The 27,151-nt window shown below is 39.2% G+C and overlaps 1 protein-coding gene across 1 annotated transcript in view; it reads right to left on the reverse strand.

The window, feature by feature from the left end:
• Window positions 1-1,964: 1,964 nt before the first annotated feature.
• LOC101344926 (zinc finger protein 709-like) overlaps window positions 1,965-27,151 on the reverse strand; it is a 54,454-nt gene continuing 29,267 nt past the window's right edge. Inside the window, exons 6-8 of the mRNA XM_023724725.1 lie at window positions 8,496-8,622; window positions 7,429-7,585; window positions 1,965-6,381 (exon numbers count right to left, since the gene is read on the reverse strand). Of these exons, the coding sequence (XP_023580493.1) occupies window positions 4,599-6,381; window positions 7,429-7,585; window positions 8,496-8,622 (2,067 nt within the window). The 3' untranslated portion in view covers window positions 1,965-4,598. The remainder of the gene's footprint in view (window positions 6,382-7,428; window positions 7,586-8,495; window positions 8,623-27,151) is intronic.

Here is a 27,151-nt window from a genome sequence, read left to right on the forward strand (position 1 = left end):
AGATTCTCCTTCTGCTTGACAATGCACCTGAACATTCAACCACTTTAGATGACCTTTGCTCTGATGTAAAGGTCATATTTAACCCCCTAACACCACATCGCTACTTCAGCCAATGGATTAAGGAGTCATAGCCTCCTGTAAGGCCTATTATTTACAGTACCTTCTCACAAGCAATCAGGGCTACCCAAGATGATGCAGTGAGCTTAAGGGAGGTCTCGATGAATTACAACATCTATGATGTCATCAAAAATATGGCTGATTCTTGGGATGAAGAGAAACAGTCAAATACGGAGTGTGGAACAAACTGTGACCCTAATTCACATTGGCTTTTCAGGAGTTTACAGCTGACATTGCTGAAGCCAGGCAAGCTGTAGTTGACATTGGTAATGAACTGCAGTTAGATATCAGTGAAAATGATAACTACTGGACATCCATGACAAAGAACCAATGAAGACCTTAAGGAACTAGAGCAGCACGTGATAGTATTTGAGGAGGAAGATGGGACCTAAAAACTCCAAAAGCAAAAACGTTTTTGATGAGTTAGCTGAAGGCTTTTTTCTCATTGAAGCAGGGATGGCAAAGTTAGAGATCCTAATACGGAGAGGTTCACCAAAGCTTACTATCAAGTTATTGAGGGCCTCAGCTGCTACAAGTCCATTTATGATGAGAAACAAGCTCTGCAGAAACCTCCCTTGATACCTACTTCAAGGAATTTACTCTGGCAGTAAACCCCACCCCTAGCAGCAGAATCAAACCCTGACTCGCCAGCACCAGGTCCATCCTTTCCAACACCAGGCCCATCATCTTCAACAGGAGCCATCTCTCCATCTTCTCCTGCATCACCCAATTATTAATGCTATCACAATTTACCTCATGAATGTCACTTCCGGTATGCAAGACATCAACGGAATGAGTGTTAACCTTTAATCATTACTTTTTCTTTCTCTATCCAAAGTGTTTTAAGAACTTTATTTTTTACAAGTACTGTATACCTACACACACACTCTCTTCAGTACAGTACCATATGTAATTACTTTTATTATTACTACATTATGTTTAAGATATTTTAGTGTATTTAGAAGTTTCTTAAGTGCTTAGAAAAGTATGCATAGAAAAGTAAAATACATATACTAAGAAGAACATTGACGCTAAATAAGAACTGTTTGTTCTGACTTATCTACAAATTTGACTTGAAGACAGACCTAGGAACAGATCTCGTATGTAACATGGAGACTGTATGTTAAAAAATGTTAAAAATGAAAGCAAACCTTTAAATATGAACAGAAACAAACCTAATAATATATATCCTACCACTACCTGTTAACTTTGTTGTACTGTGGTGACTTTTGTGTTACCATGAGGCTGGAAGCTATGCCACTGGTGGTATTTCAAATACCAGCAGGTCACCAATGGTAGACAGGTTTCAATAGAGCATCCAGATTAAGACAGATTAGGAAGGCCAGGTGATCTACTTATGAAAATCAGCCAATGAAAACTTGCTGGATCACAATAGAATATTCTCTGCTATAGTACTGGAAGATGTGCCCCATAGGCTGGAAAGCAATACTCAAATATATCAATAATCATGAAGATGGAGCAGGACCAAGCAATGTTTCATACTGTTATACATAAGTCGCCATAAACTGGAGCTGACTTGACAGCAACAATATCAAACTGATCATGTAACCATGCATAGTTTAAATGTTTGAGCACAGTACTCTTAAGTTTATATCCTTAAGATACACAATGATAAATATGAAAAGGTAAAAAAAAAAAACCCAAACCCCTCAGTACTTAGTAAGTTTTTAGTTGGTAGTACAGTCATGTGCTACATAATGTCCATTCAAGCAATGTCCAACCACATATACGTCCATGGTCCCATAGGTTATAACGGTTCAGAAATCCTGATCAGAGGACTGGATGTAGCAGATGTAACTGGACATAGCAAATTCAACAGCTTCCCACACACAACACGTGTATCTCCCGTCTCTTGTGTACAAAGTGATTGCACTGACAGGTGTATTAATGGTACACTACATACGTAATCTATGTGTCTCGATAATCATAATAAACGCGTTACTAGCTTATATATGGACCGTACTTTGTATCATTATTTTAATGTGAAATTTCCCTACTTACAAATAAAGTTTACCGTAAAACGGTGTATGCTTTGACTTGTAGGCAGCAGTATCCAATCTCGTGGATTGCGCATCTTGAGTGTTGTAGCATTATCTAATTTTCTTTCAAAATTACCATGAAGTGCATCATGGCTCCCAAATGCAGCAAAATCAGTGCTAGTGATAGCAGCAGCAAGAGGCAAAGGAGAAGAATCGATATGAGGTGAAACAAAAGGTTATTAAACATGAAAGTGGAAAATCAGTGAATGCCATTGCTAGTCATTTAGACATGTCCGCACATCCAAATCACATAACGTCCTATTTCACAGAATGTATCATGGACATTAAATGACACGACTTTACTATTAGTATTATGATTTTAAAACTACTACATACATTCCGCAAGATAAAATTAATACATATATGAGAAAAATAGAAACTTTATGTTCACATAAAACCTGCAAAAGAATGTTTATATCATCTTTATTCATAACAACTGGAAATACACCTGTCCTCCAAATGGTGAATACACAAACTGTAGTATAACTACACAATGTAATACTGTACAGCAATACAGAGAAACAAACTATGTGCATCAGTGTGGATTCCTCTCAAATGCGTTATGCTAAGTGAAAGCCAGAATCAGAAAGCTACACAGTGCACGAGGGACGTTTCTGGCGGGAAGAAAGGTACTATTCTGTACTTTCATTGTGTGAATGATTATAATGCTTAATGCATTTATCAACTCATATTCCAAAATTGTCTCATTGTTAAATACTGAAAACTCATTTAAACAAAAAACCCACTGCTGTTGAGATTTCAATTCACAGTGACCCTATAGTGACCCTTTTAGTGACTACAGAATATTCTGATGTATGGCCAGGCATGAACTTAACTCCCTTTCTAGTGGACACTTTCATGGTTTTCACTATCATCATAACTATCAAAAGGCACCATCATGGCAGCCAGGGATATTCATATGATGAGTCTACAAGGGGAAGTGTTGGGTCAAGTAAAGGTCTAATTTGAAGGCTTCTCCTACCTATGGCCATGATTTCTAAGCTCCTGAGTCAGTGAGTCAGATTCCACTTCAGCATTGGTAGAATGGCACTGGATAAACTTCCAGGCCCAACAATCCTCACTGTGTCCTAATACAGGAACCCTAGCTAGCCTCCCATCTTCTCCAGGCCCTGCAGTGGCTGTGCACACCAGGTAGAGCCGTAACCACTATTCCAGCCCATCCCAGCAAATGCAGCCTCAGCTCCTGGCCCAGCACAAACTCTTGGACTGTCAGAAATACCAAAACCAGAACTCTATCCCTGAGCACAGGCTCTGGATCTGTGCAGGACAAAAGCTCCAGTACAGCCAGGTCATGTTGGGGCTCTGTGTGGGCACAACATAGCCTTAAGAATTTGTATATAAAGGAATAAAAATGCAAACACTACTGATCAAAATTCATGTCCTAGAATTGAAACCACTGTTATTGTTATTAGGCACCATCCAGTCCATTTCTGACTCATAACCACCCTATGTGACACAATTGTCCCAAGAGTTTCTCAGGCTGTAATGTTTATGGAAGCAGATGGCCAGGTCTTTCTCCTGTGGAGCCACTAGGGAGGTTTAAAATTCCAACCTTTCAGCAGCTGAGTGTACTTATAGTGACATTTATCACCTTAATGTTTACATCAAAAAATGAAAATATGAAATTTCATAATTTGTAACTTTCGTAACTGTGATAAGATTCCTTCCCTGGTATAAATTCCCTTGTGCACTATAAAGAAAATAGTGTGACTGAAGGCTTTCTTACGAAGTTTACAGTCACGGGGTCTCTCCAGCGTGTGTGGTCTCATGGGTGTCCTCTGTGAAAAGGAACACTGAAGGCTTCCATTTTTACCTTCAAAGCATCAATCCACAGTATATCTCACATGTTGTCCAAGAATGAAAAAGATGTGTAGATGTTCCCAGTTACCTTACATTTACATGTTGTCTCTCTAGTGCAACTTTTCACATGTTCAGGTGGGTTACCTAGGAAAGACTTTTCCATATACGTGAATTACAATGTCTTTGAAAGCATGGAGAGAAAAAATATCTCACGTTTCTCACACATGCTTTCTCTGCCTTGTATCCTCTCTTTCAGGTTTGTGAAAAGATAACAGATAAAAACTATCCAACATTAGACATACATTGCTTTTCTCTAGTATATCTACTAAGATGTATTCCAAAGAATGAGCGACATGTGAAGACTCTGTATATTCTTTATATTAAGGATTCTCTCCACAGTGAGTGTGTCTACAGAGGAGAAAAAAATAACTAAAGACTTCCACATTCCTTACATTCATAAGGTTTCTCTTCACTATACTTTTGTGTTCTGTGAAATAAGCGTTATCAGTAATAGCTTTCCCTTATTATATTTATAAGGTCTCTCTGCACTGTGAGGTTACTGATGTTCAATAAGGATGGAGGAATAAAGGCTTTCCCACATTAACTATATTCATAAGTCCTCTCTGCACTGTGAGTTACATGTGTAGCGAGGTGAGAGGAACAATTAAAGGCTTTCCCAAATTCCTTATCTTCATAAGGCCTCTCTCCTCTATGAGTTCTTCTATGTGTAGTGAGGGCTGAAGAACAGATAAAAGCTTTCCCACATTCTTTACATTCATAAGGCCTCTCTCCACTGTGAATTCTTATATGTTTAGTGAGAGAAGAGGAGTCTCTAAAGGCTTTCCCACATTTCTTACATTCATAAGGCTTCTCTCCACTATGAATTCTTATATGTTTAATTAGAGAGGAGGAGTCTCTAAAGGCTTTCCTACATTCCTTACATTCATAAGGCCTCTCTCCACTGTGAATTCTTAAATGTTTAATGAGAGAGGAGGAGTCTCTAAAGGCTTTCCCACATTCCTTACATTCGTAAGGCCTCTCTTCACTGTGAATTCCTATGTGTTTACTGAGAGATGAAGAATCACTAAAGGCTTTCCCACATTCCGTACATTCATAAGGCCTCTCTTCATTGTGAATTCCTATGTGTTTAATGAGAGAGGAGGAGTCTCTAAAGGCTTTCCCACATTCCTTACATTCATAAGGCCTCTCTCCACGGTGAATTCTTGTATGTTTACTGAGAGAGGAGGAGACACTAAAGGCTTTTCCACATTCCTTACATTCGTAAGGCTTCTCTCCACTGTGAACTCTTATATGTTTAGTGAGAGAGGAGGCGTCTCTAAAGGCTTTCCTACATTCCTTACATTCATAAGGCCTCTCTCCACTGTGAGTTCTTATATGTGAAGTGAGGTGTGAGGCCTGACTAAAAGCTTTCCCACATTCCTTACATACGTAAGGCTTCTCTCCACTATGAGTTCTTATGTGTGTAGTGAGTGCTGAGGAACAACTAAAGGCTTTCCCACATTCTTTACATTCATAAGGCCTCTCTCCACGGTGAATTCTTGCATGTGTAGTGAGATTTGAGGAACAACTAAAGGCTTTCCCACATTCCTTACATTCATAAGGCCTCTCTCCACTGTGAATTCTTTTACGTTTAGTGAGAGAGGAGGCGTCACTAAAGGTTTTCCCAGATCCCTTACATTCATAAGGCCTTTCTCCACTGTGAGTTGTTGTAAGTGTAGTGAGGTGTGTGGAACGATGAAAGGCTTTCCCACATTCCTTACATTCATAAGACCTCTCTCCACTGTGAGTTCTTATATGTATAATGAGGGATGAGGAATGACTAAAGGCTTTCCCACATTCTTTACATTCATAAAGCTTATCTCCACTATAAAATTTTCTATGTAAAGTGAGTGATGAGGAATAGGTTTTCCAGTATCCTTTATATTCATGCTTGTGACCTCTCACAAGTGTCCAAAAGGATGAGAAACTACAGAAATCTCCACATCCATTACATTCATAGGGTTTCTCTCCAGTGAGTGTTGTCACATCATTCTTAACAGTTGAGATACAAAAGCAGCCTTTCCCACATACCTTACATTCACAGGGTTTCTCTTCAGTAAGCATTCTCATAGGAGTACTTAGGTAAGAAAAACAATTACAGACTTTTTCATGTTCATTATACTGATAGGTGTTGTATCCAGTGTGAGATATGATATGATGCTTAAGTGATAAGTGATCTATGAAGAATTTTCCACATTCATGGTATTCAGAAGGTTTTACCTCAGTAATTCTTTTGAACACAGTAAGATTTGGAATCCAGCTGAAGGTTTTTCCACCTTTATTATCTTCATTATTTTCACAAAGGTTCTCTATCATATGCCTTCTGTTAAAAAATAGGCAGGATGCTGTTAGGATTAAACTTGTTCTAATTTCACCATTACCAAACACAGTGAATATGTATGTTTTTTTCCCTGGGCTGTCTCATGTTTCATAGGTTAAATCATCTGGCAGAGACACTACCATTATTGTCACCATTTTAAAAAAATACGTGGTTTCTGATAATTGTATACTAGTAAAATATACTTGAAATATTCAATATGTGACTCATGCTAATGGAAATATTGTATTGTGAAAATTATGTAAACACACAATTTTAGAACTTGTGTATTTTTTTTAATACTACGATGCCTTAAGACTTTCTCCTGAGCTGTGGGGACCATTGTCTCGGGGAACATCTAGCTCAATTGGCATAACATAGTTTATAAAGAAAATGTTCTAGATTCTACCGTGGTGAGTAGCATCTGGGGTCTTAAAAGCCTGTGAGCAGCCATCTAAGATACTCCACTGGTCTCACCCCTTCAGAAGCAAGAGAGAATGAAGAAAAAAAGATACAAGATTAGTCCAAAGGACTAATGGACCACAACTACCATGGCTTCCACCGGACTGAGTCCAGTACAGCTAGATGGTGCCAGGCTACCAACGACTGCTCTGACAGGGATCACAACACAGGATCCTGGACAGAGCTGGAGAAAAACGTAGAACAAAATTCTAACTCACAAAAAAGATCAGACTTACTGGCCTGAGACTGGAGAAACCCTGAGAGGATGGCCCCCCGACACCCTTAGCTCAATAATGAAGTCACTCCCGAGATTCACCCTCCAAAGATTAGACAGGCCCATAAAACAAAATGAGACTAATGGGGAACAGCCCAAGGACAAGGACTAGAGGGCAGGAGGGGACAGGAAAGCTGGTAATAAGGAACCCAAGGTCGAGAAGGGAGATTGTTGACATGTGGGGTTGTTAACCAATGTCATAAAACAATGTGCATACTGTTTAATAAGAAACTATTTGTTCTGTAAACCTTCATCTAAAGTTAAAAAAAAAAGCTTTCTCCTGAAGCAATGTTTTCTATCATATGAATGAAACTCACCTCACATGTCTGTCTGGGATTTTATGTTGATCTTCAAAGCCATGCAATTTGCAGATTTCTCCCAACACGGAGGACCAGGAGTCATTCCTCTTGAATCGTAGTATTAGATGTTCACTTGATAATTTTTCTCTATCATTAAGGTTTCGAGAACCTGAACCTATGATTTAAGATGAGAGTTACAATATAAAACAAAGGAATTATTAGAAGGAAAACAACTGTGAACCAAGAAAGACTTTGAGGAATTCGGGTGTTTGATGGTCAAAAAGCAATTTGCCATTTGAAGACTGACAGTGACAGTGAAATAAATGAGGTGTAATTAGGAGAGTAAAGTAGAAAGATGTTGGGCACAATGCACTTACAACATGGAAATGCACAATGTACAAATAACAGGAAAAGAGGTCTTTCTCCATAAACACATGAAGCTCAAGCATCAAGGAAGTTCAGTCTCCTCAACCCAAAAGAGATTTTCTCTAACTTATTTATTCTAATCTAATTCCCTCCATGCAGGACTGGTCCTTCAAAAGATTATTCCCTTCCTGGTGCTCCCCCACATGGTGGCTCTGGAAGATGTCACACTACTCAGATCTTTCGCTTCTCTGGAAAACAAATGCATTTAGCTGACACGGTGCTTTTGGAGAAAGGCATATCATGTGGGAAGACAGTGAAGAGCAATAAACATTTTCCTGACACTTTAGTCTTCAGAGCGTGCAGAGATGAAAGCTGTGTTTCTTTGTAGCAAAATAATCATGTTAAACTTGTAATAAACACAATAAAACAATTTACAAGGTCCCAAACCACAAATCTCTCTGTGCCCTAAAGTCACCCCTAGAGCCAATGCTCACACTTACAACACTTAAAGAGCCTCAAGCCTTTTTAAACCAGATACTCACTTTAATACATAGATTTCTATTCATATGGGAGCAAGGCTATGTAAGCTCCACAGAACAAATTAACATGCTGTCTTCATTAACAATGTATTCCCATTCCTCAGCCCAAATACTGGAGCAAGGTTGATGAGTATATTTTTTCACTCAAGAAGTAAATAACAAAAATGATGTCATCCTTACCTACTGAGGCCAGGTTTTTGAAAGTTTCCATCATCACATCTCTATAGAGTTTCCTCTGAGCAACATCCAGCAAAGCCCACTCTTCTGGGGTAAAATCCACAGCCACATCCTCAATGACCATGGAGTCCTAAAACATCCCACATATGTACTCCAATGAGTGTAAAAGGATGGGTGAGACCTAAAGTCCTGGGGAACTGAGAATTTATAGGGATTTGAAACAAGGTTCTGTGTTGTACCAAGGTCTACTTTGGGGTTTAGCCATTAGCCTCTTCCCTTCACTGTCTAAATTCCCTCACTGACTGCATCCTGTCTCATAGATTCTACAATCTTTCAGCATATGAACTTATCTCTCCACAGTTTTACTGTGACCAATTCCAGTCTTAGTCTTCTCTATCTTTATGGTCTAGTATAATCAGAGCACATGGGAGAAACTACATAAATGTTCTACTAATTAGTCTTATTTCCATACTGAGATCATTTCCTTCTGAAAAAATCAATTTTATCTCATTTCATAAGACCCACCAAAACACAAAGTATGAAGGACAGGGTGAAAAGAGGCTGAGATATGAACAACTGGGAAACACCATAGGACTGGCAGTTTTTCCTTTTGCCCCTCACCAGCTGTCTTGGTTATCTAGTGCTGCTATAACAGAAATACCACAAGTGGATGGTTTTAACATTTATTCTCTCACAGTCTAGTAGGCTAGAAGTCTGAATTCAGGGCACCAGCTCCAGGGGAAGGTTTTCTCTCTGTTGCCTCTGGAGGAAGGCCCTTGTCATCAATCTTCCTATGGTCTAGGAGCTTCTCTGTGCAGGAACCTTGGGTCCAAAGGACATGCTCTGCTCCCAGTGCTGCTTTCTTGGTGGTATGAGATTCCCCAACTCTCTGCTCACTTCTCTTTCATCTCTTGTAAGATAAAAGGTGATGCAGACCACAACCCAGGGAAATTTTCTTCACATTGGATCAGGGATGTCACCTGAGTAAGGGTGTTACATCCTACCCTAATCCTCTTTAACACAGCCCAAACTTGCCTCATTAACCACAGGGATTATGGTTTACAACATATAGGGAAATTACGTCAACCATGAAATGGAAGACAACCACAATACCGGAAATCATGGCCTAAGCAAGTTGACACATATTTTGGGGGGACACAATTCAATCCACAGCACCAGCCATGAGAGGCCCAGGGGACTACACGAACTCAGAACCATTGCTCTTAGCTGGTCTTATTTTAAGTACCCAGGTAACTGGAGCCCTGGTGGCCCAGCAGTTAAGAGTTCAGCTGCTAACCAAAAAGGTCAGCAGTTTGAATCCAGCAGCCGCTCCTCATAAACCCTATGGGGCAGTTCTACCCTGTCCTATAGAGCACTATGAGTAGGAATCAACTCGACGGCAATAAGTATATGTAGTACCCAAGTAATCAAGAGGTAATAGGACCACCTGCTGAAAAGAGAATATTATTTTTGGGTATTACGAATTTTTACACGTCACCTATTTTTCAATAAATTAACCACTTGCTCAATGTTGCCCAATTGGAATGTTGCTGAGTCAGAATGCAGATCTATTTGTTTTTAAAGCCTAAATTCCTAACAACTGTATTTTGTTCATATGCATATAGTTTTGTTGTTATTCACTCTGTTATTCTCCAATAACATCATGGATGATCTAGAGCCCTGCTGGGTATGAGGGAGAGAAGACAAAGGAAACACCCTATTAAGAAAACCTGGGGCTCCTTGTCTTGGCAAAACCCCGTGTCTCAGGCAAGACTGTTTTCCTTCAAGCCCTTACCTCTGGCTCCTTCATTTAATAAAATCGATTTCGATAATACTGACACAGAGCTTAGTTCATGTGGGCAAATCAGATTAAAAAATGAAAAAAACAGAAATATCTAGATGCACGTGGATCATAAGTTCTTTGGGTACACACAAAATGTTAAGTGGTGATGTTCTATGGAAATTATCACAGTAAGGGGACAAGCAGTACGACAAACATTTTTATCTTTATTGAGTTAGTGTAGGGAGAAGCAAAATCATTTTAGAAAACACTAGCGAGTGAATCCTAGCTTAGTAAGAAAAAATTGCACTTTCAATTCTAAAAACTTTGAAGCAGATTGTGATGACTTTGCAATTGTAAAGATTTCAGATACTCATTGACTTCAAGTCCCAACGTAGAGGCACCCAAGAGTCAAAGGGCTCCAATGACCTTCATGCCCATGAAAGGGAAGATACACTGTTTATACCCAAAAAAGAAAAGATCATTAGTAATACTCTAAACATATACATTTGGGAAACTCGAAAAATAAAAACAGCATAATAGTATAAAAAAAGTAATATGGAAATAAAATAGTAATGATATAAAACACAAACAAAGACTTCCAGTTTCTGGTCCTATATATAAGGAGTTTGGAAGTCATGACTCCCATCCTCACAACAAGCATAAAAGCTGAACATACTGAACTCAAAGAATTGAGAACACAGGGCAAACTACTGCCCCAAAACTAGAGGGACACATAGGCAGATACAGAGAATCATTCCAGAGCAGAAGTCCAGAAACAGAAACCACCACTAGGATCAGTACTGGAGCAGGAAAACTTAAACTGTAACTGATGAATTGCTGAGTCAGTGTGGACAAGCTTGATGGTTAAAAACGCCAAGAGCGCCCAATCATAGGGGGACCCACAGTTTTGTGAGTTTTACCTCCAGGAATCCTAGTAGGTCTTAAGAACGAAGATCAGAGAAAAATTCTCTTGTGCTTACAGAAAAGGGAAAAAGAAAAGTAAGTATTTTGAAACTTTCCAAAGCATTCTGTTCTCTTTAACCAGTCCTGCCCTCAAGCAGAGAGATGGAAACTGGAATAATCCAAAAGAAATAATAGAAATCAAAAATATTATAACAGGAAAGGATCAGTGAGCTTCAAGATATGTCAATAAAAACTTCTAAAACTGAAATGCAAAGAGAAAAATGTATGAAAAAAATAGAACAGAATATCCAAGAACTGTGGGACAGATAGAAAAGGTGGACCATTCACACATTGGGAATATTAGAAAAGAAAGAAAGTAGAAGCAAAGAGAAGAAATATTTGAGGTAATAACGGCTGAAAATTTTACAAAATTAATGACAGACACAAAACTACAGATCCAGGACATTCAGAGGACACCAAGCAAGATAAATACCAAAAAATCTATACCTAGTCATATCATATTCAAACAACAAAACGTATAAAATACTGAAATAAGCCAGGAGGGGAAAACGTTCCTATAGAGGAGCAAGGTTAAGAATTACATAGGACTTAAGAAGAGGATAGAGTGAAATATTTAGTGTTAGAAAAAAAACCCACCAACCTAGAATTCTGCTTCCAGCCAATTATCCTTCAAAAAGTGAAATAGAAATAGATATTTTTGAACAAAAATTGAGGGAATTTGTCTCCAGTAGACCTCCCATACAAGAAATTTTAAAAGTTCTTCAGAGAGAAGGAAAATGATATAGACCAGAAACTCCGATCTACATAAAGAACATTAGAGAATAAATAAATGAAGGTAAAATAAAATCTTTTATTTTTCTTATTCTTAATTGAGCTAACAGTTAACAGCTTGTTTCCAAAATAACAAACACAACATATTCTGTGATTATAGTTTAAATAAACAACGTTATCAGGAGGAATTGAGATTACTATTATAATGTACTTGCACTTCCCAGGAGTGAGTTAACTGGGTGCTACAAACAGTTAAATGTACAAGTATTAGCCCAGAGGTATCTCAGAAGACAGGTTTGGCAATCCCTTCTGTAAGGCTGCAGCCCTGAAAATCCTATGGAGCAGTTCTACTTTGCACACATGGGGTCGCTATGAACTGGAATCAATTCAACAGCAACAACTACTCGGAAAGTGGTAAAATGTTACTTGAATGTCAACCGGAATTACTGGTAGATATATCTTGAGAACTCTAAAACAACTATTAAAAAAGTAAAACAAGGAAGTATAATTGATAGACTAAGATGTGAGAATACGGAATCTTATTTCAAGCCCAATTAAAACCAAAGGAGGCAGAAAAAGAGTGAAAGACAAAAGAAAACAAACACAAGGGCAATGAACAGAAAACACTAACACATGGTAGAAATCAATCCAACTATATCAATAATCATTTTAAATGTCAATGGTCTAAATACATCAATCAAAAAGCAGAAACTATATGCTCTACATTTTAAACATAAAGATAAATTAAAAGTAAAAGAAACTCAAAAGAAAGATTGAGTAACTACATTAATTTCAGACAATGCAGATTTCAGAGCAAGGAAAATGACCACAGATAAAGAGGGGCATTATATAAGATGGTCAATTATACAAGGAGACATAACAATCCTTAAATGTGTATGTGCTTAACAGAGCACCAAAATACCTGAGAAAAATCTAATAGAACTTCAAGGAAAAATAAATGAATTAACTACTATATGTGGAGATTTCAGCATTCTGTATCAGTAATTGACAGATCTAAACCAAACCCACCATAATTGTGTCAATTCTGACTCATACTGATGCCATAAGGTTGACAGATCTAGGGGGTAGAAAATCAGGAAGGACATATTTGAGCTAGTAACACCATCAAATGACTGGATCTAGTTGATATCACAGAATACACCATCCAAAAACAACAGGGGACATTCTAAGATAAGGGGGACATTCATCAAATTAAACCACATTCTGGGCCACAAAACACACCCTAACAAATTTAAAACAATTTATGTACTCTCAAACCACAATGGAATTAAACTAGAAATCAACAACAGAAAAAGTTGGAAAATCCCAAAATAAAAACACACTTCTAAATAATATTTGTGTCTTCTTTTTTTCTTAGTTACCCTGGCTAGAGGTTATCAATTTTACCTATCTTTTCAAAGGACCCGCTTTTGTTTCCTGTTTTCATCTGTTGATTTGTTTTCTAGTATTTTTCTTTTCTTCTGCTTACTTAGGATTTAACTTGCTCTCTTTTTATAGTTTTCTAAGATGGTTATTAATATATTTCTTCTTTTCTAATTTGGGCATTCAATGCTATAAAATCCTTGTAAATACTGCTTTCACCGTATCCCGCAAATTTTAATAAGTTGTATTTTCATTCTCACTTATTTAAAAATATCTTCTAATTTCTCTTGAGATTTCCTCTTTGACTCATGTACTATTTAGAAATTTACATTTACATTCACTAGAGTAAGTTTTGTAAAAGCAAAATATTGCACGTGAGTCTGTGGCTGCTGCTGGAGTTCCAGAAGATGAGGGGAAGAAATGAGCCTGACTCTGGAAAGGCTCATATGGAGACTTGTGATGTTTTCTGGTCTGCTTAGCATCTGAAATCTACTGAATGAGACTTCCCCAACCTTATTTAGCAACAGTGGGATGCAGAGAACGTGTCACTCAACTGGAGATGAAAATGCCAAACACTTGCTTTCCTAGACTTCCTTGCAGCTATGGCATGGTCAAGGGATTTACATTTCATGAATCAGATTCAGACTCGGGAGCAGGAACCAGTGCCTCAAAGAGGTAGAAACTGGCAACCTGCATCCAGACTGAGTTAGGGGATAGGGGCAATGTCCAGGGTTCAATGCTAGTTGTGTTGGTGATGCAAACAGTACAGTCTTTTGCTTGGTGGTGGTGGTAACCATGTCTTCACTATACGAGTTGTGTGACGTGGTTTTGGGCACCGATCCTAGCAGTGTTTCATAAAATTTGGTTCTCCATCCATGCTGGCAATTCTGTGATCTACTCAATATTATCATCATAAATCCTTTTTCTGTCAATCTGAATTGGTTTCTGTTCCTTGCAATTAGTTTCTGTTCCTTGTAATTAAGACCCATGAACTGATGGCCTTCTCCTAATCTGTGCTCTCTCTCCTTTAGTTACATATCTATTAATTTAAATCTTGTATCACTCCCCTTTACTTCTGCTCCTTCAATCTTCTGGTATTAGCTGCAGGAGAGGACCTGGGAGAGGATGTAAGGCCACACTGAGCCTGGGAGGCAGTGAGGCCTGCTGAAGACCCATCACTAATCAGGGCAACTATTAATTCTGCAGTTCCAAGCTACCAGCCAGTTCACTCTCCTCTTCCTTTTTTCCCACGACTCTGATCCAAACTACTATCACCACTCACCTGGATTATGGCAGTATTTCCTAGTGTCTACCTATCTCTGCCCTTGTTCCCCTAGACACGTTCTCAAAACACAGTGATTCTATTAAACCACAGGTCACAACAATTCTCTGTGAAATGACACCGTATTTTTTAAGACGAGAAAACTTCACAGAAGTCTAAAGTCCCTACATGGTACACACACACGCACACACACACACACACGTACACATTCATGTGCTTGATCCTAGGAGAAACTTAGTGTAAGGGGATGTTGGGCAGGGAGGGAGGGTCTACCAGGTTGGGGTGCCCTGACCTCTGTCCCTTTTGGCAACTAATTCCTGCTGTCCTGGACCCGTAGGAGGCTGTTCCCCAAAGCAAGAGGAAAGGGGGAAAAGGAGGGAATCCTTAGTCTTCCCTAGAGTCCAAGATCAGGGCATGGAGTAGAAGGGCTGGTGTTGGTGAGGCCTCCTTTTAGGACACAAGCGTTCAACCTGTCCTTGAACCTGGGCTAAAAAGGAAAAGAAAGGAAAGGTGGGTTATAGATAGTGACAGTCATCAAAATTAAAATGAAATTGTAAAACAATAAAACCCACTGCAAAACAAAACAAAAATGTGTCCCCTTGAGAAGGGGACAAATTCCTCTTGGACAGCAGCTTGTGGAAGGAAGTGCCCAGTTCTGGGGAAGAGGGAGAGAAGAGGGTTGTGTGTGAAGGGAATTCAGGGTCCCACCTTTACCTCTAAACCCCCAGAGCAGCCATCAGCCCCATCTACCCAGGGCTGCCCCTTGCCCAGCCCAGAGCTGCCCAGGTCTGATTCAGGAACCTAAGGTCAGAGTGGGTCACCTGTGGTGGTTGGCTTGGAGGGAAAGGTGAGAAAAGGGAGAAGCTGAAGTGCGCCTGGGGCGGGCCAAGAGAGACCTCCATCACTGGCCTGGGAGAGATCGATTCCTGAGCCACCCTCCCAGGAAACCTCATAGATCCAGTCTCCACTGTCCCAGTGGAGCAGGGAAGAAAGGTGGCCACTGGAAAACAACTTCCCATCAGAGTATACCTGAAGTCTTCCTTTCTTTCCACTATAAAGCTTCCCCACCCCCTTGCCTGCCATGGAGTCAGTCATTTCCAAATGCAAGTGATGGTGAATGACTCCATGGCTGAAGAAATTTTTTGTAAGCAGCCTGTGTTTCTTCTCATTTCCCTTGTTTACTTCATTAACTTATGCTCATATTTATTTTGGTAAATACTTTGTAGAAGAATAGTTGAGTTGAAGGGTAAATGTATGTTTGACTATATGGGAAACTTTCACAACTTTTCCAAAGAGCTTGTACTATTTTACAATCCTACCAGCAATATATAACGGTTTCTTATCAAAATCTTCATCAAAATTGGTGTTGTCAGTCTTTTTGTTTATGCCATTCTAATAGCTATGCAGTATTATCCCATTAGGGTTTTTATTTCCCTGTTGATCACATCATTGGCCATCTGAATATTTTTTATTGTGAGATTTCTGTTCAAGATTTTTGTCCAGTTTTTTTTTTTATTTAGTAGGAGTTCCTTGTATATTCGTTATAGAAATCTTTTGTCAGATATGAGTTTTGCCAATATTTCCTTCCTCATCTATGACATGTCTACTCATATCCTTAATGATGACTTCCGATGAAAAAAAATTTTTCAATTTATCATTTTTTCTTATATGGAATTTGATTTGTCACTTATCTGGAAAAATTTTGCCTATCCAAAGTTCATGAACATTTTCTAGCTATAAAACTTGTAGCTTCCGGCTGGAATACGAACATGTATTCATCCCTTCTTCAACAAAACACCCTGAGAAAGGCATCTGAGAAACAACTGACATCAGCAGGACAGGCGAGAAAAAAATTATTCAAATAGAACAAGCATTAACAATAATTACTCGCACACACGCTAAGATTCTACATTTATTGTCAATAAGCTAAGGATTCAAGGGTTACATTGTTTTTTCAGAGTGAATTTTTTTACTTACCAAGCATTCTATAATTACTCTTAAATCTGCCTTCTCTGTGAGCACAAGTCTTAATATCTCACAACCTGATATACACACCAAGGATCATCTCTGCCACTTCCCCATGTTCATCTATGTCCAGTCACATACAACGCCTTTCTCTTTCCAGATGTATGGGACAGGCTTAGACTAAAAAAGTACTTGTTGTTAATCAGAAATTTAACTGGGAGCTCCATATTTTTATTTACTACATCTCCAACCCTACCCAGATCACACTGTGCTTTCACACTCCTTGAGCTTTTCACACTCTTCCGTCACTCAGGATGTCCTCCAGCAGTCCCCTCCCCTTGGAAAATTCAACCTTCAAGAACCAACTTAGATGCTATTTTCTCTGTAAACTGTCTCCTATTTTCCTCAGGCAGTTAGACCATCCTGCGTTACTTTTCTCAAATCTCTACAAATGCACTTGCCACACTGAATTGTCTCCCTGTCTCCACCACTGACACTGATCTCTTCAAGGGCTTGAATGAGTCTTGGGTATCTTTGTATCTCCACGCCTGACACATAGTACTTAATAAAAGTTAGTTGAAAAAAGGAATGAATGAATTTCTTTGTAAATAAACTATTGTTATCACCTATTACCTGCCATTCTATTCCTCTATGTCCCCCTATTTTCATCCTCCACACTGATTCATCTCCTTCAAACAACATTTTTCAAACTTCTGGCCATTCCCATGAAGACAAAAAATAGTAATTTAGTAAGTACAAATCATCATGAAGTAGAATCAAGTGGAGTAAAGGGAGGTATAATGGAAAATAGAGTGCTGCACACACAGTAAGGCTAAGTCTTGTTTTGTTTATCTTAAGTTTCAGTTGTGCATTTGTAGAATTTTACCATAAAATATACTTACTGTGTGTTCTGATCAAAATAGCATGAAAGTCACTGTCCTAATGCATAGCTTTTTGCACCTCATGCCGTTAGGATCATCAAAATTATATGTGATTCTCTCTTGCTATTTCTTGATTTCCTGGCCCTATTTTCAATAACTTTCAACAGCCTGTTACTTCCTACAGGAATAAGTTCAATCTCCTTAGCCTGACATTTAAGGCCTTTCATGACCTGGCCTCAACATATTGCTTACGCCTTTCTTTTATAACTCCATTGCACAAACCATACACCCAGACAAATGGTCTGCTCCTAGCCCATCCCACCCCCTGAATGTACAAAACGTACTCTTTGCTTCATAAATTTTGTTCACCTTCTCTCTCAGTCACCTCATTACCCCCAAACACTGGTTGGCCTTCTTCCTCTCTGCTTTCGCAAAATTATTTAAAACCCGATTTCTGTTTGTGTGACCTTAGACAAGTCACTTCCCGTCTGACCATCAGATCTTTGTTGACATAAAGAGGGGACCGGTTGAAAAGTTCACTAAGAAACCCACTCAGCTCTCACACAGTATATAAGTCAATGATTCTAAGTAACACCATCCTCAGCAGGCTGATCCAACGAGCCCAGCCCAGTGTGTGTCCTCATTCTGCCAAGTCCCCTAATACTCCCTTTCCTAACCCACACCAACACTGATCCTGCAATGTACTGTTTCATGTGTATCTCTTCCTCCTCAACCAGGCTGGAAGTTCTCTAAGGGAATTACACTACCTCCTCAGACACTTCCTCCAGCCCTGTGAGAAGGAATTGACCTGGGACTTTCAGTTTGGTCTTGGTGTAGCTATAAACAGGCCTAGCAACCAGTTTCTCCCAGTAACATTCACCTGTTGAACATACATAATTTCACAGAACATCAACATCAGATAAGGCTACTCTGTGACCCTGATGGATCAAGATAAAAACGAGGTAACTTGTAATCATGTCTGAACACAAAATATGAAAATCATCCAAGCCAGACAATACTAACACCCTTTCTCTTGTTTAAGTGGCTGCTGCTTTATCAATTACACGTTTAGCCTTCAGTCTAGTCTGGTCTCTCATAAATAAAAAGGGTTTTATTGAGATAATCACAGAACTATCTCCACTTCCTGACAACATCCAATAAAAGCAAACTCTGTGTCATGGATTGAATTTTGTCCCCCACAAATAATCTGTCAAGTTGGCTAGGTCATGATTCCCAGTATTGTATGATTGTCTACCATTTTGTCATCTGCTGTGATTTCCCTATGTTGTAAATCCTATCACTATGATGTAATGAGATGATTAGTGGCAGTTATATTGATCAGATCTACAAGATTAAATACTGTCTTAAGCCAATCTCTTTTGAGATATAAAAGAGAAGTGGGCAGAGAGACGGGGACCTCATACCACCAAGAAACCAGCACCGGGAGCAGAGCATGTCTTTTGGACTCGGGGTTCCCGCATAGAGAAGCTCCTAGTCCAGGGGAGGATTGATGACAAGGACCTTCCTCTAGAGCCATCAGAGACAGAAAGCCTTCCCCTGGAGCTGATGCCCTGAATTTGGACTTCTAGCCTACTGAACTGTTAGAAAATAAATTTTTCTTAGTTAAAACCATCCACTTGTGGTATTTCTGTCATGGCAGCACTAGATGACGAAGATACCCTGCTTCCTTAAATCCTGCAGAAAATCAACAAGCCCAAATCCTATAACAGGCTTTTTCCTAACACCTTTGTATTGAGAAATCTCTCCTTCTTGATATGAGTTATGAATTGAATTGTGTCCCCTCCAAAATATGTGTTGTAAATCCTAACCCCTATACTTTCAGATGTAATCCTATTTGGAAATAGTTTTCCTTTGTTATGTTAACGAGGCCATTCTCAGTGAAGGGTTATCTTTAAGCCAATCACTTTTGAGATACAAAAGCAGCAAATCAGGCACAGAAGCAAGCAAGCACATACGGGGGATGATAGATGCAGCATCACATCAAGATCGCCAAGGAATCGAGGAACAGAAGCTGAAAAGAAGAGCCTTCCTCCAGAGCATTCCCCATGAGCCATTGCTTTGAATTCTAATTTCTAGCCTCTTAAGCTGAGAAAATAAAATTTTGTTTGTTAAAAACATCCACTTACAGTATTTCTCTTACACCAGCACTAAGAAACTAAGACAGTGTGTTTTCCCTCACTTCAATGAATAATAAACCGAACTTGTTCAATGCCAATGTATGGTGGCCTTTGGCAAGGAAGTATTGACACTTGGCTCATGATTAAGCGTACACCAAACGTTTGTCATAAAAATAACATTATGATTTGTCTACCATAGAATGCTTTATTGCTTTTCGGTACATACACAGTCATGACTATATGTGTCAGATTTATATTAAGAGCGTCATATCACCTGAAACAGAAAAACTTTTAATTGGCTGTAGCTTGTTCTCACAGTTACACAAAGGAAAAACATCTCAAAATGTGGGCCCTGCTGCCCCATGACTGATGTAAGACATAGAAAACGGAAACAACCAAATGCTTTGTTTTTGTAAACAGCTTCAAAGTCTTTTGGAGAAACAGAGTATGAATACATTTCAAAGTAAATAAAGCCATACATTTGTATTGTACTTCTTGGACATCAATCACTTTCTGGTCATGTCTAACCTCACCAGTCATGACTAAAAGTTGCTTATCCCTTTCACCACCATTGTGATATATGATTGCCCATCCACATTTTCTGGGACACTACTTTTCCCACTGAAGTATTTGCTGCCTACCAGTGGGGTCTTGTGTAACAGTGAAAAACAAATGTTTGTTGGCACAAAACAGCTAGGGTATCAGGCTTAAATGTGAGACAGGGCATCCAGGAAGTGTGATTTGGTATAACTTTTGTCTTTTTTGGTTTTTGTATGCTAGGTAAGCCTTGTAAGCATATTTATGGCTTCCTGTGTGATAGGGAGCCCTGGTGGTTGTTTTGTTTTTTGTGTCATATTTGGAAAACCAGAGATGCCCAATGTAACCACATGGAAGGGGCCCACAATGTAACCACATGGAAGGGGCCCACAATAAATCCTGCCAACTATGACCAGTAAACCAGATGGGCATCCCACCAATCACGGCATGAGAGTACCCTGATTTTCGTGGGTACTCACACATATTTCTCAAAATCTACATTACCAACCAAAAATTTAAACACTCAATGACTCAGCATGCTTCCATTAATGAAAACACACAGTATCAACAAAAAATTATAAAGATCAAAATGCCTTTGTCTTGCTTATCTCTATCTCTGCACTAATGTTTAACACTGCCAAATCTATATGCAGCTATCACACTACTCATTCCCGTTCACTGCAGTATGCATTAATGCATTTTTTTTTCTGCCTTCCTCCAGGTAACACTCACCTGTCCATAAGGGGAATACGTGTCAATAGCCTGAGTCATCTCACCCGAGAACCACTCTGTTGAAGTCACTGCCTACCGGCTTTCTCAACATCCTGTACATTCCTCTATAATTAAACTGGTTATCCTTTATTGGGGAGTCCCTGGGTGGCACAAATGGTTAAGCACTGGAGTACTAACCGAAAGTTTGGTGATTTGAAACCACCCAGAGTTGACCTGGGAAGCTTGGTGATCTGTTTTCAAAAGGTCATAGCCTTGAAAACCCTATGAAGCAGTTCTACCGTGCACACTTAGGATCACCATGTTTCGGAACCAACTAGACAGCAACTGCTTTAGTCTACACAGACACACACGTATGTTGTTGTTAGGTGCCACTGAATTGGTTCCGACTTATAGGGACCCTACGTACAACAGAACGAAACATTCCCTAGTCCTGCGCCATCCTCACAAACATTGCTATGTTTGAGCCTACTGTGGCAGCCACAGTGTCAACTGATCTTGTTGAGGGTTTTCCTCTTTTTCATTGATCCTCTACCAAGCATGATGTCCTTCTCCAAGGACTGGTACCTCCTGATAGCATGTCCAAAGTACGTGAGATGAAGTCTCACGATCCTTGCTTCTAAAGAGCATTCTGACTATACTTCTTCCAAGACAGATTCGTTCATTCTTCTGGCAGTCCATAGTATATTCAATATTCTTTACCAACACTATGATTCAAAGGCATCAGTGTTCGGTTTTCCTTATTTATTATCCAGCATTCACACGCATATGAAGTGAAAGAAAATACCATGGCTTGCGTCAGGTGCACCTTAGTCCTCAAAGTGACACCTTTGCTTTTTCACACTTTAAAGAGGTCTTTTGCAGATTTGTTCAATGCAATACATCGTTTGATTTCTTGACTGCTGCTTCCAGAGGCATTATGGATCCAAGTAAAATGAAATCCTTGACAACTTCACACACGTCTGCATGTATGCACATTATACCTATATACATGTATTTACGTATATAAGCACACATACGTGTATATCTTACAATTTCACCTTCAATAAGGCAAATTTCTAGTTGGCACTGACTCTTTTTATTTCTTTTTCCTTCAAACTTTCTGGTTAAACCTCTGGGCACTTTTTGATTGGATAGCAGTTGTGTTTTTCATCCACTGTTTTGCTTTCATGTACTTTCAAACATACTTATTGAACTATAATTATCTGAAAAAGGCACCAATCATACATGTACAGACCGATGAATTATTAAAAAGTGAACACTTGTGTAATACTACACAGGCCAAGAAACAGGACACGGCCAGGCTCTCAGTTGACCCTTTCCAGTCATTACTCCCTCCCACATCTCCAAAGAAATCACAGTCATGATTTCTAACCCCATTGGTTAGATCTGCCTGACTCCTTTTACCCAATATTGTGTTTATGAGATTCATTCATGTCACTGCAGGTAGTTACAATTCATTTACTTTTGTTTGCTGGATCAAATTCAATTATATTAATACACCATATTTTACCCATTTTACTGGTGATTGATGTTTAGCTTGTATATGGGTTTTGGCTATTACAAATAATGCTGCTACGAGCATCTCCATCTCTGTATGTCTGGTGAAGATAAGTTAGATTGCTGAGTTACACAGTAAACAAATGTCCACCTTACTAGACAATACCATGTAGTTTTCCAAAGTGGTTATACCAATTTACACTCCACCAGCAACACTGAAGAGTTTTAGTTGCTCCATATTTTCACCAACACTTGATATAGTGAGTCTGGTTAATTTTAACTATTTTGGTAGATATTTCAAGCTATTTCACTGTGATTTGTATTTGTATTTTCTTTGTGACAAATGAATCAGAGCACTATCTCATATTTGTATTGCCCATTTAAAGACCTTATGTGAAGTGCTTGTTCACATATCCTTTTTTAAATGAGTTTTTTATGCATGTTCTATTGTTTTGTAGAACTATATGATTCCTTATCGGTTACATCTATTTTAAATATGTTCTTCCAGCGTGAAATGTGATCTTTCAACTGTCCTAATCATGCTATTTGATGATCAGGAAAAGTAATTTTAATGTAGTTACATCTGTTCAAATTTTCTTTTAAAGTCTCTCCTATTTAAGAAATTTTGCCTTCCAAAATTGAAAATATTTTCTATTTTTCCTTAAAAATTTCTTGCTTTTCACATTTAGAAGAACTACAATCTCCCTGATTTTTGTGAATGATGTGAGCCAGGATTAGAGAACCACTGTTTTATCCATGTAGATAGTCAATTTAACCAACATTGCTTATGAAAAACTGTTATTTTACTTAGTCATTAATTCATTAATTTATCTGTAATTTTCTCAATTTTATATTTATTCAATAACATTATCTGCAGATAATGTCAGTTTTATTGCTTCCTTTGCAATCATTATTTTCTCTGCCTGCCAATATTACAGTGGGCTTGACCTCCGTGTAGTCTAGTAGAAGTGGTAATATTCAGCATTGTTGTCTCATTCTTGCTTTTAACACTGCATCATAAAGTTGGATGCTTGCTCTAGTTTTCTGTAAATATCCTTTATGGCAATAAGACATTTCCCTTCTACTCATAATGTGGTAAGAGCTATTTTGGTTGCTGTTTCTTTTTTTAAGTCATGAATGGTATAGAATTTTATTTTTTCTGCCATTATATTAGTATTTCTCATGGGGGGGGGGATGTCTAATGTACTGAATCATATTGCATGAACCAAACTCGGTCATGATATAACCTTTTTATAAAACACAACTGGATTGGGAATGTTGATATGTGAATTTATACCCAAGAAAAACAATGACCTGTAACTTCCTTTCTTCCAATGATCCTGTCAGATGTCAGTACCGAAGTTAAACTATTCTCATAAAAGGAATTAAGAAGTTTTCCTTTTCTATTCTCTGGAACAAAATCATGGGAAAACAACTATCAGAATGCTGAACGTTTTACAAGTCAAACTCACCTGAAATCTTTGAGTCAGTAAAATGTATTTTAAAAATTGCAGGTGAATGCTCTATGTAAAACAGATTAAAGAGATCTAAAAATAAAAAGGCAATGTGCAAATCTTGTTTGGATCCTACCTTCAAATCACCCAACAACTATAACAGATAATTTTGGGCAACTGAAGAAATTTTAGTTTCTAGTATGACACAATATTCTTTTGTAAGAGATTGTTCTTATTCTTAGCAAGTGTATGCTAAATATTAAAGCGTGAAGTGAATGTCTGCAATTAACCAATGAGTGTTTCCTCATAATAATGTATTTATATATTTGGAAAAATGAGCCAAACATTTAACAACTGGTAAATCGAAGTCAAGAGTTATGGGTGCTTCTTTCACTGGAATTAGATTTTCTGCAAAAAAAATTTCAAAAAAAATCTGAAAGAAACTCCACCTGTCAAAACTTATCTTGTTTATGGTCAAAGCAATTCCAAATTCTGCTACTATTATAAATAAAACTGTATTGCCTTTCTTCATCTTGCTGCTGTTGGGTGCTGTTGAGTCAATACTGACTCAGAGTGACCCCATGTGACAGAGTAGACCTGCCATGAAGGGTTTTCTTGGCTATAATCTTTACAGAAGCGGATCACCACATCTTTCTCTTTCAAAGCTGCTGGGTGGGTTTCAACTGCTAACCTTTTGGTTAGCAGCTAAGTGCTTAACCATTGCACCACCAGAGCTCCTTGTTCTTCTTACAGTCTCCTGTATTTTAAAGCTCTGGAAGATTTTGAGAGCTCTAGAAGTGAAGTAAGGTGGAGATGACTTGAGATAAAAGGTGAGTAGACCTTCTCTTCTTGGTAAATTTGTATTTATATTCATTCACTCACTCATAGATTTATTTATAATAGAAACACAGGCTCTTTAGTAACGTGAAAAGTTTCTTCTAACTGGAATATCATTTATCAAACTTCAATAACTGACACCAAAAACCAGAGAAATTACACCTAGTGTTCACCGGGATACATGAGAAAACCAGGTCGAAGAGGACAGGGCCAGACTGCAGTCTCCTTGGCAGGAAAGGCAGAAATGCCTTTTCCTTCTGGAGACAAAACACAAATGTTGAAAGGTTTGAGAGGATAGAACATGGCAGGTGAAAAGGCCCTGCACACATTTCCAGATCTGCCTCCTCTCAGAGACCCAAGACCCAGGTAGCTGCCCTGATCCCAGCAATTAGGGATGACCCTCAAGCTAAGTGAGTGTGAACAAAAAGAATGGGGCTCATGGAGGGCCATGGCTTCTGAGCGAGCAATGATGACAAAAAACAAAAATGAGGAAGCCAACGTGGCACTATAGACAGAAGCACCACACTGTCCCTCCACAGCAAAGACCCAAAAAACTAAGTAAAACAGCAACAAATGTCAATTCTGGAACCCGAAGTGTCAAATGAAGAGATAAAGAACTCAGCCAAGCACCAAATGGAATAAAAAACAGAGAACAGAGAGCAAGGAGAGATATATGTGCAGGTCCCCCATCAGCTAACACAGCACACATTCATCACCTTGGACTCCTAATGGAGACTGATGGACAAGGAGTACGGGAAAGCAACTTCACAGAGCTCCCAGGAGATAGAGCACCTGGTAACCAGCAATATACACTTTCCCACCCTTCATGCTTCTCCCTGCTCTACTTCTGCTGCTCCTTGGCTGGCTGTGGTGGCTTGGCCAGCGGGAAGTGCAGGGTCCGTGCCACTTGGATCCACCTCCTTCACACTGGAGTTCAGCGGAGGAGTATGGGAAAGCAGCTTCACGGAGCTCCCAGAAGGTAAATCACCTGGTAACTAGCAATATACGCCTTCCCACCTGCCACTCTTCTTGACCCCTGCTTGGCTTCCGCTGCTTCCCAGCGGCCGCAGTCTCTTGGCTAGGAGGCACAAGCTTTGACCCCGTGACACGTGGATTTGCCCCACCCACAATGGCCGGCTCCTTGAGTGCCATATGCTTGTTGATGGTGTTGCTTTTTCCCATTTCTTTTGTTTTCTTCCGTGCCCCAACCATCTCCCGTTTCTTTCTCTTGAACACCTGGCTCCGAGTGCCATCTTCTTCTTGAAAGGCTGTGAAGAGCCACTCAGCTGAGAAACTGCTTCCCTAGCCTGAGACACCATGATGGTGGGATCCCCAGGGATTTTTATTTTTTATTTTTATTTTTGCTTTGTTCTGTTTTCTTTTTCTTTTAGTGGTTTGAGAGCCCCTTCTAGCCAGGCTGTATTGCGTGGCTTAGGAGTCACTTCCCCAGACTGTGCAGCTGTGCTGGTGGGATCCCTGGGGGGCCATTTCTTTTTCCTTTTTTTCTCCTTTTTCGTTTTTGTCTTCATTTATCAGTTTCTCATCTCCTCTACACTTACCTTCTTTCCCTGTCTCCTGAATACCTGGCGCTGTGTAACATCTCTGCCCCTTCTAGACAAGCTGTACTGCGCGGCCTGGGAGCCACTTGGTCTGCGCAGCTGTACTGGTGGGATCCCTGGGTGCTTTTTCTTTTAAATTTTTTTTCTTTTTTCTTTTTGGTTTTTTCCATTTCTTGGTCTCTCATCTTTCCACTTCAACAGCAAGCTCCCTTAGCACTTTGTTTTTTTCCTCCTGTTTCTCTCTCTTCCTTCCCATACCCATCTTAGCTCCACACATCACAACCTCTGCCTTCCTTCCTGTCTACATGCACCATGCACTGAACATCATACCCCCAAGCAGCATATGCACAGCCTACCGGAACCTGCCCTGTACTGACTCCCCGCCCACCCTGTCGGCCCCAGTACATTCCACAAACAACTCAAACCAGCCCCTCCTCTTCAGCTGCACCTGATCTGCTGCAGCATAGCTGAGCAACTGAACCTGCCCACTGGACAAGGAGATGATAAGTATCATGCCTACAGACAAGTAAACAACAAAGAACGCACAGCCCTTCTGCTCAGACATAATCAAATAAAACAAAAACAGTGTGAAGCAAACAAATCTACAATAAATGAGGAAAATAACTACTTGATGTCCCAACAAAGACAGCAGACAATATCAAAACATAAACAGGACAGGATGGCTCCAGCAGGCATGCAAAATAACATACCAGATGACTTTCTAGTAGGAAAAAAAAGGCACTATAACTACCTGATAGTGAATTCAAATCTCTAATATCCAGAGCTATCCAAGAGTTGAAATAAAAAGCAGACAAAAATGAGGAAAAAACAGACAAGTTCACGGAAAAGGCAAATTCATGGAAATTACCAAAAAATGGAAGAATTCAGGAAAATAATAAAGTAACAAAATGCCAAA

The sequence above is a fragment of the Trichechus manatus genome, unplaced genomic scaffold (assembly GCF_000243295.1).
Source record: "Trichechus manatus latirostris isolate Lorelei unplaced genomic scaffold, TriManLat1.0 scaffold00258, whole genome shotgun sequence".
Taxonomy (NCBI): Eukaryota; Metazoa; Chordata; class Mammalia; order Sirenia; family Trichechidae; genus Trichechus; species Trichechus manatus.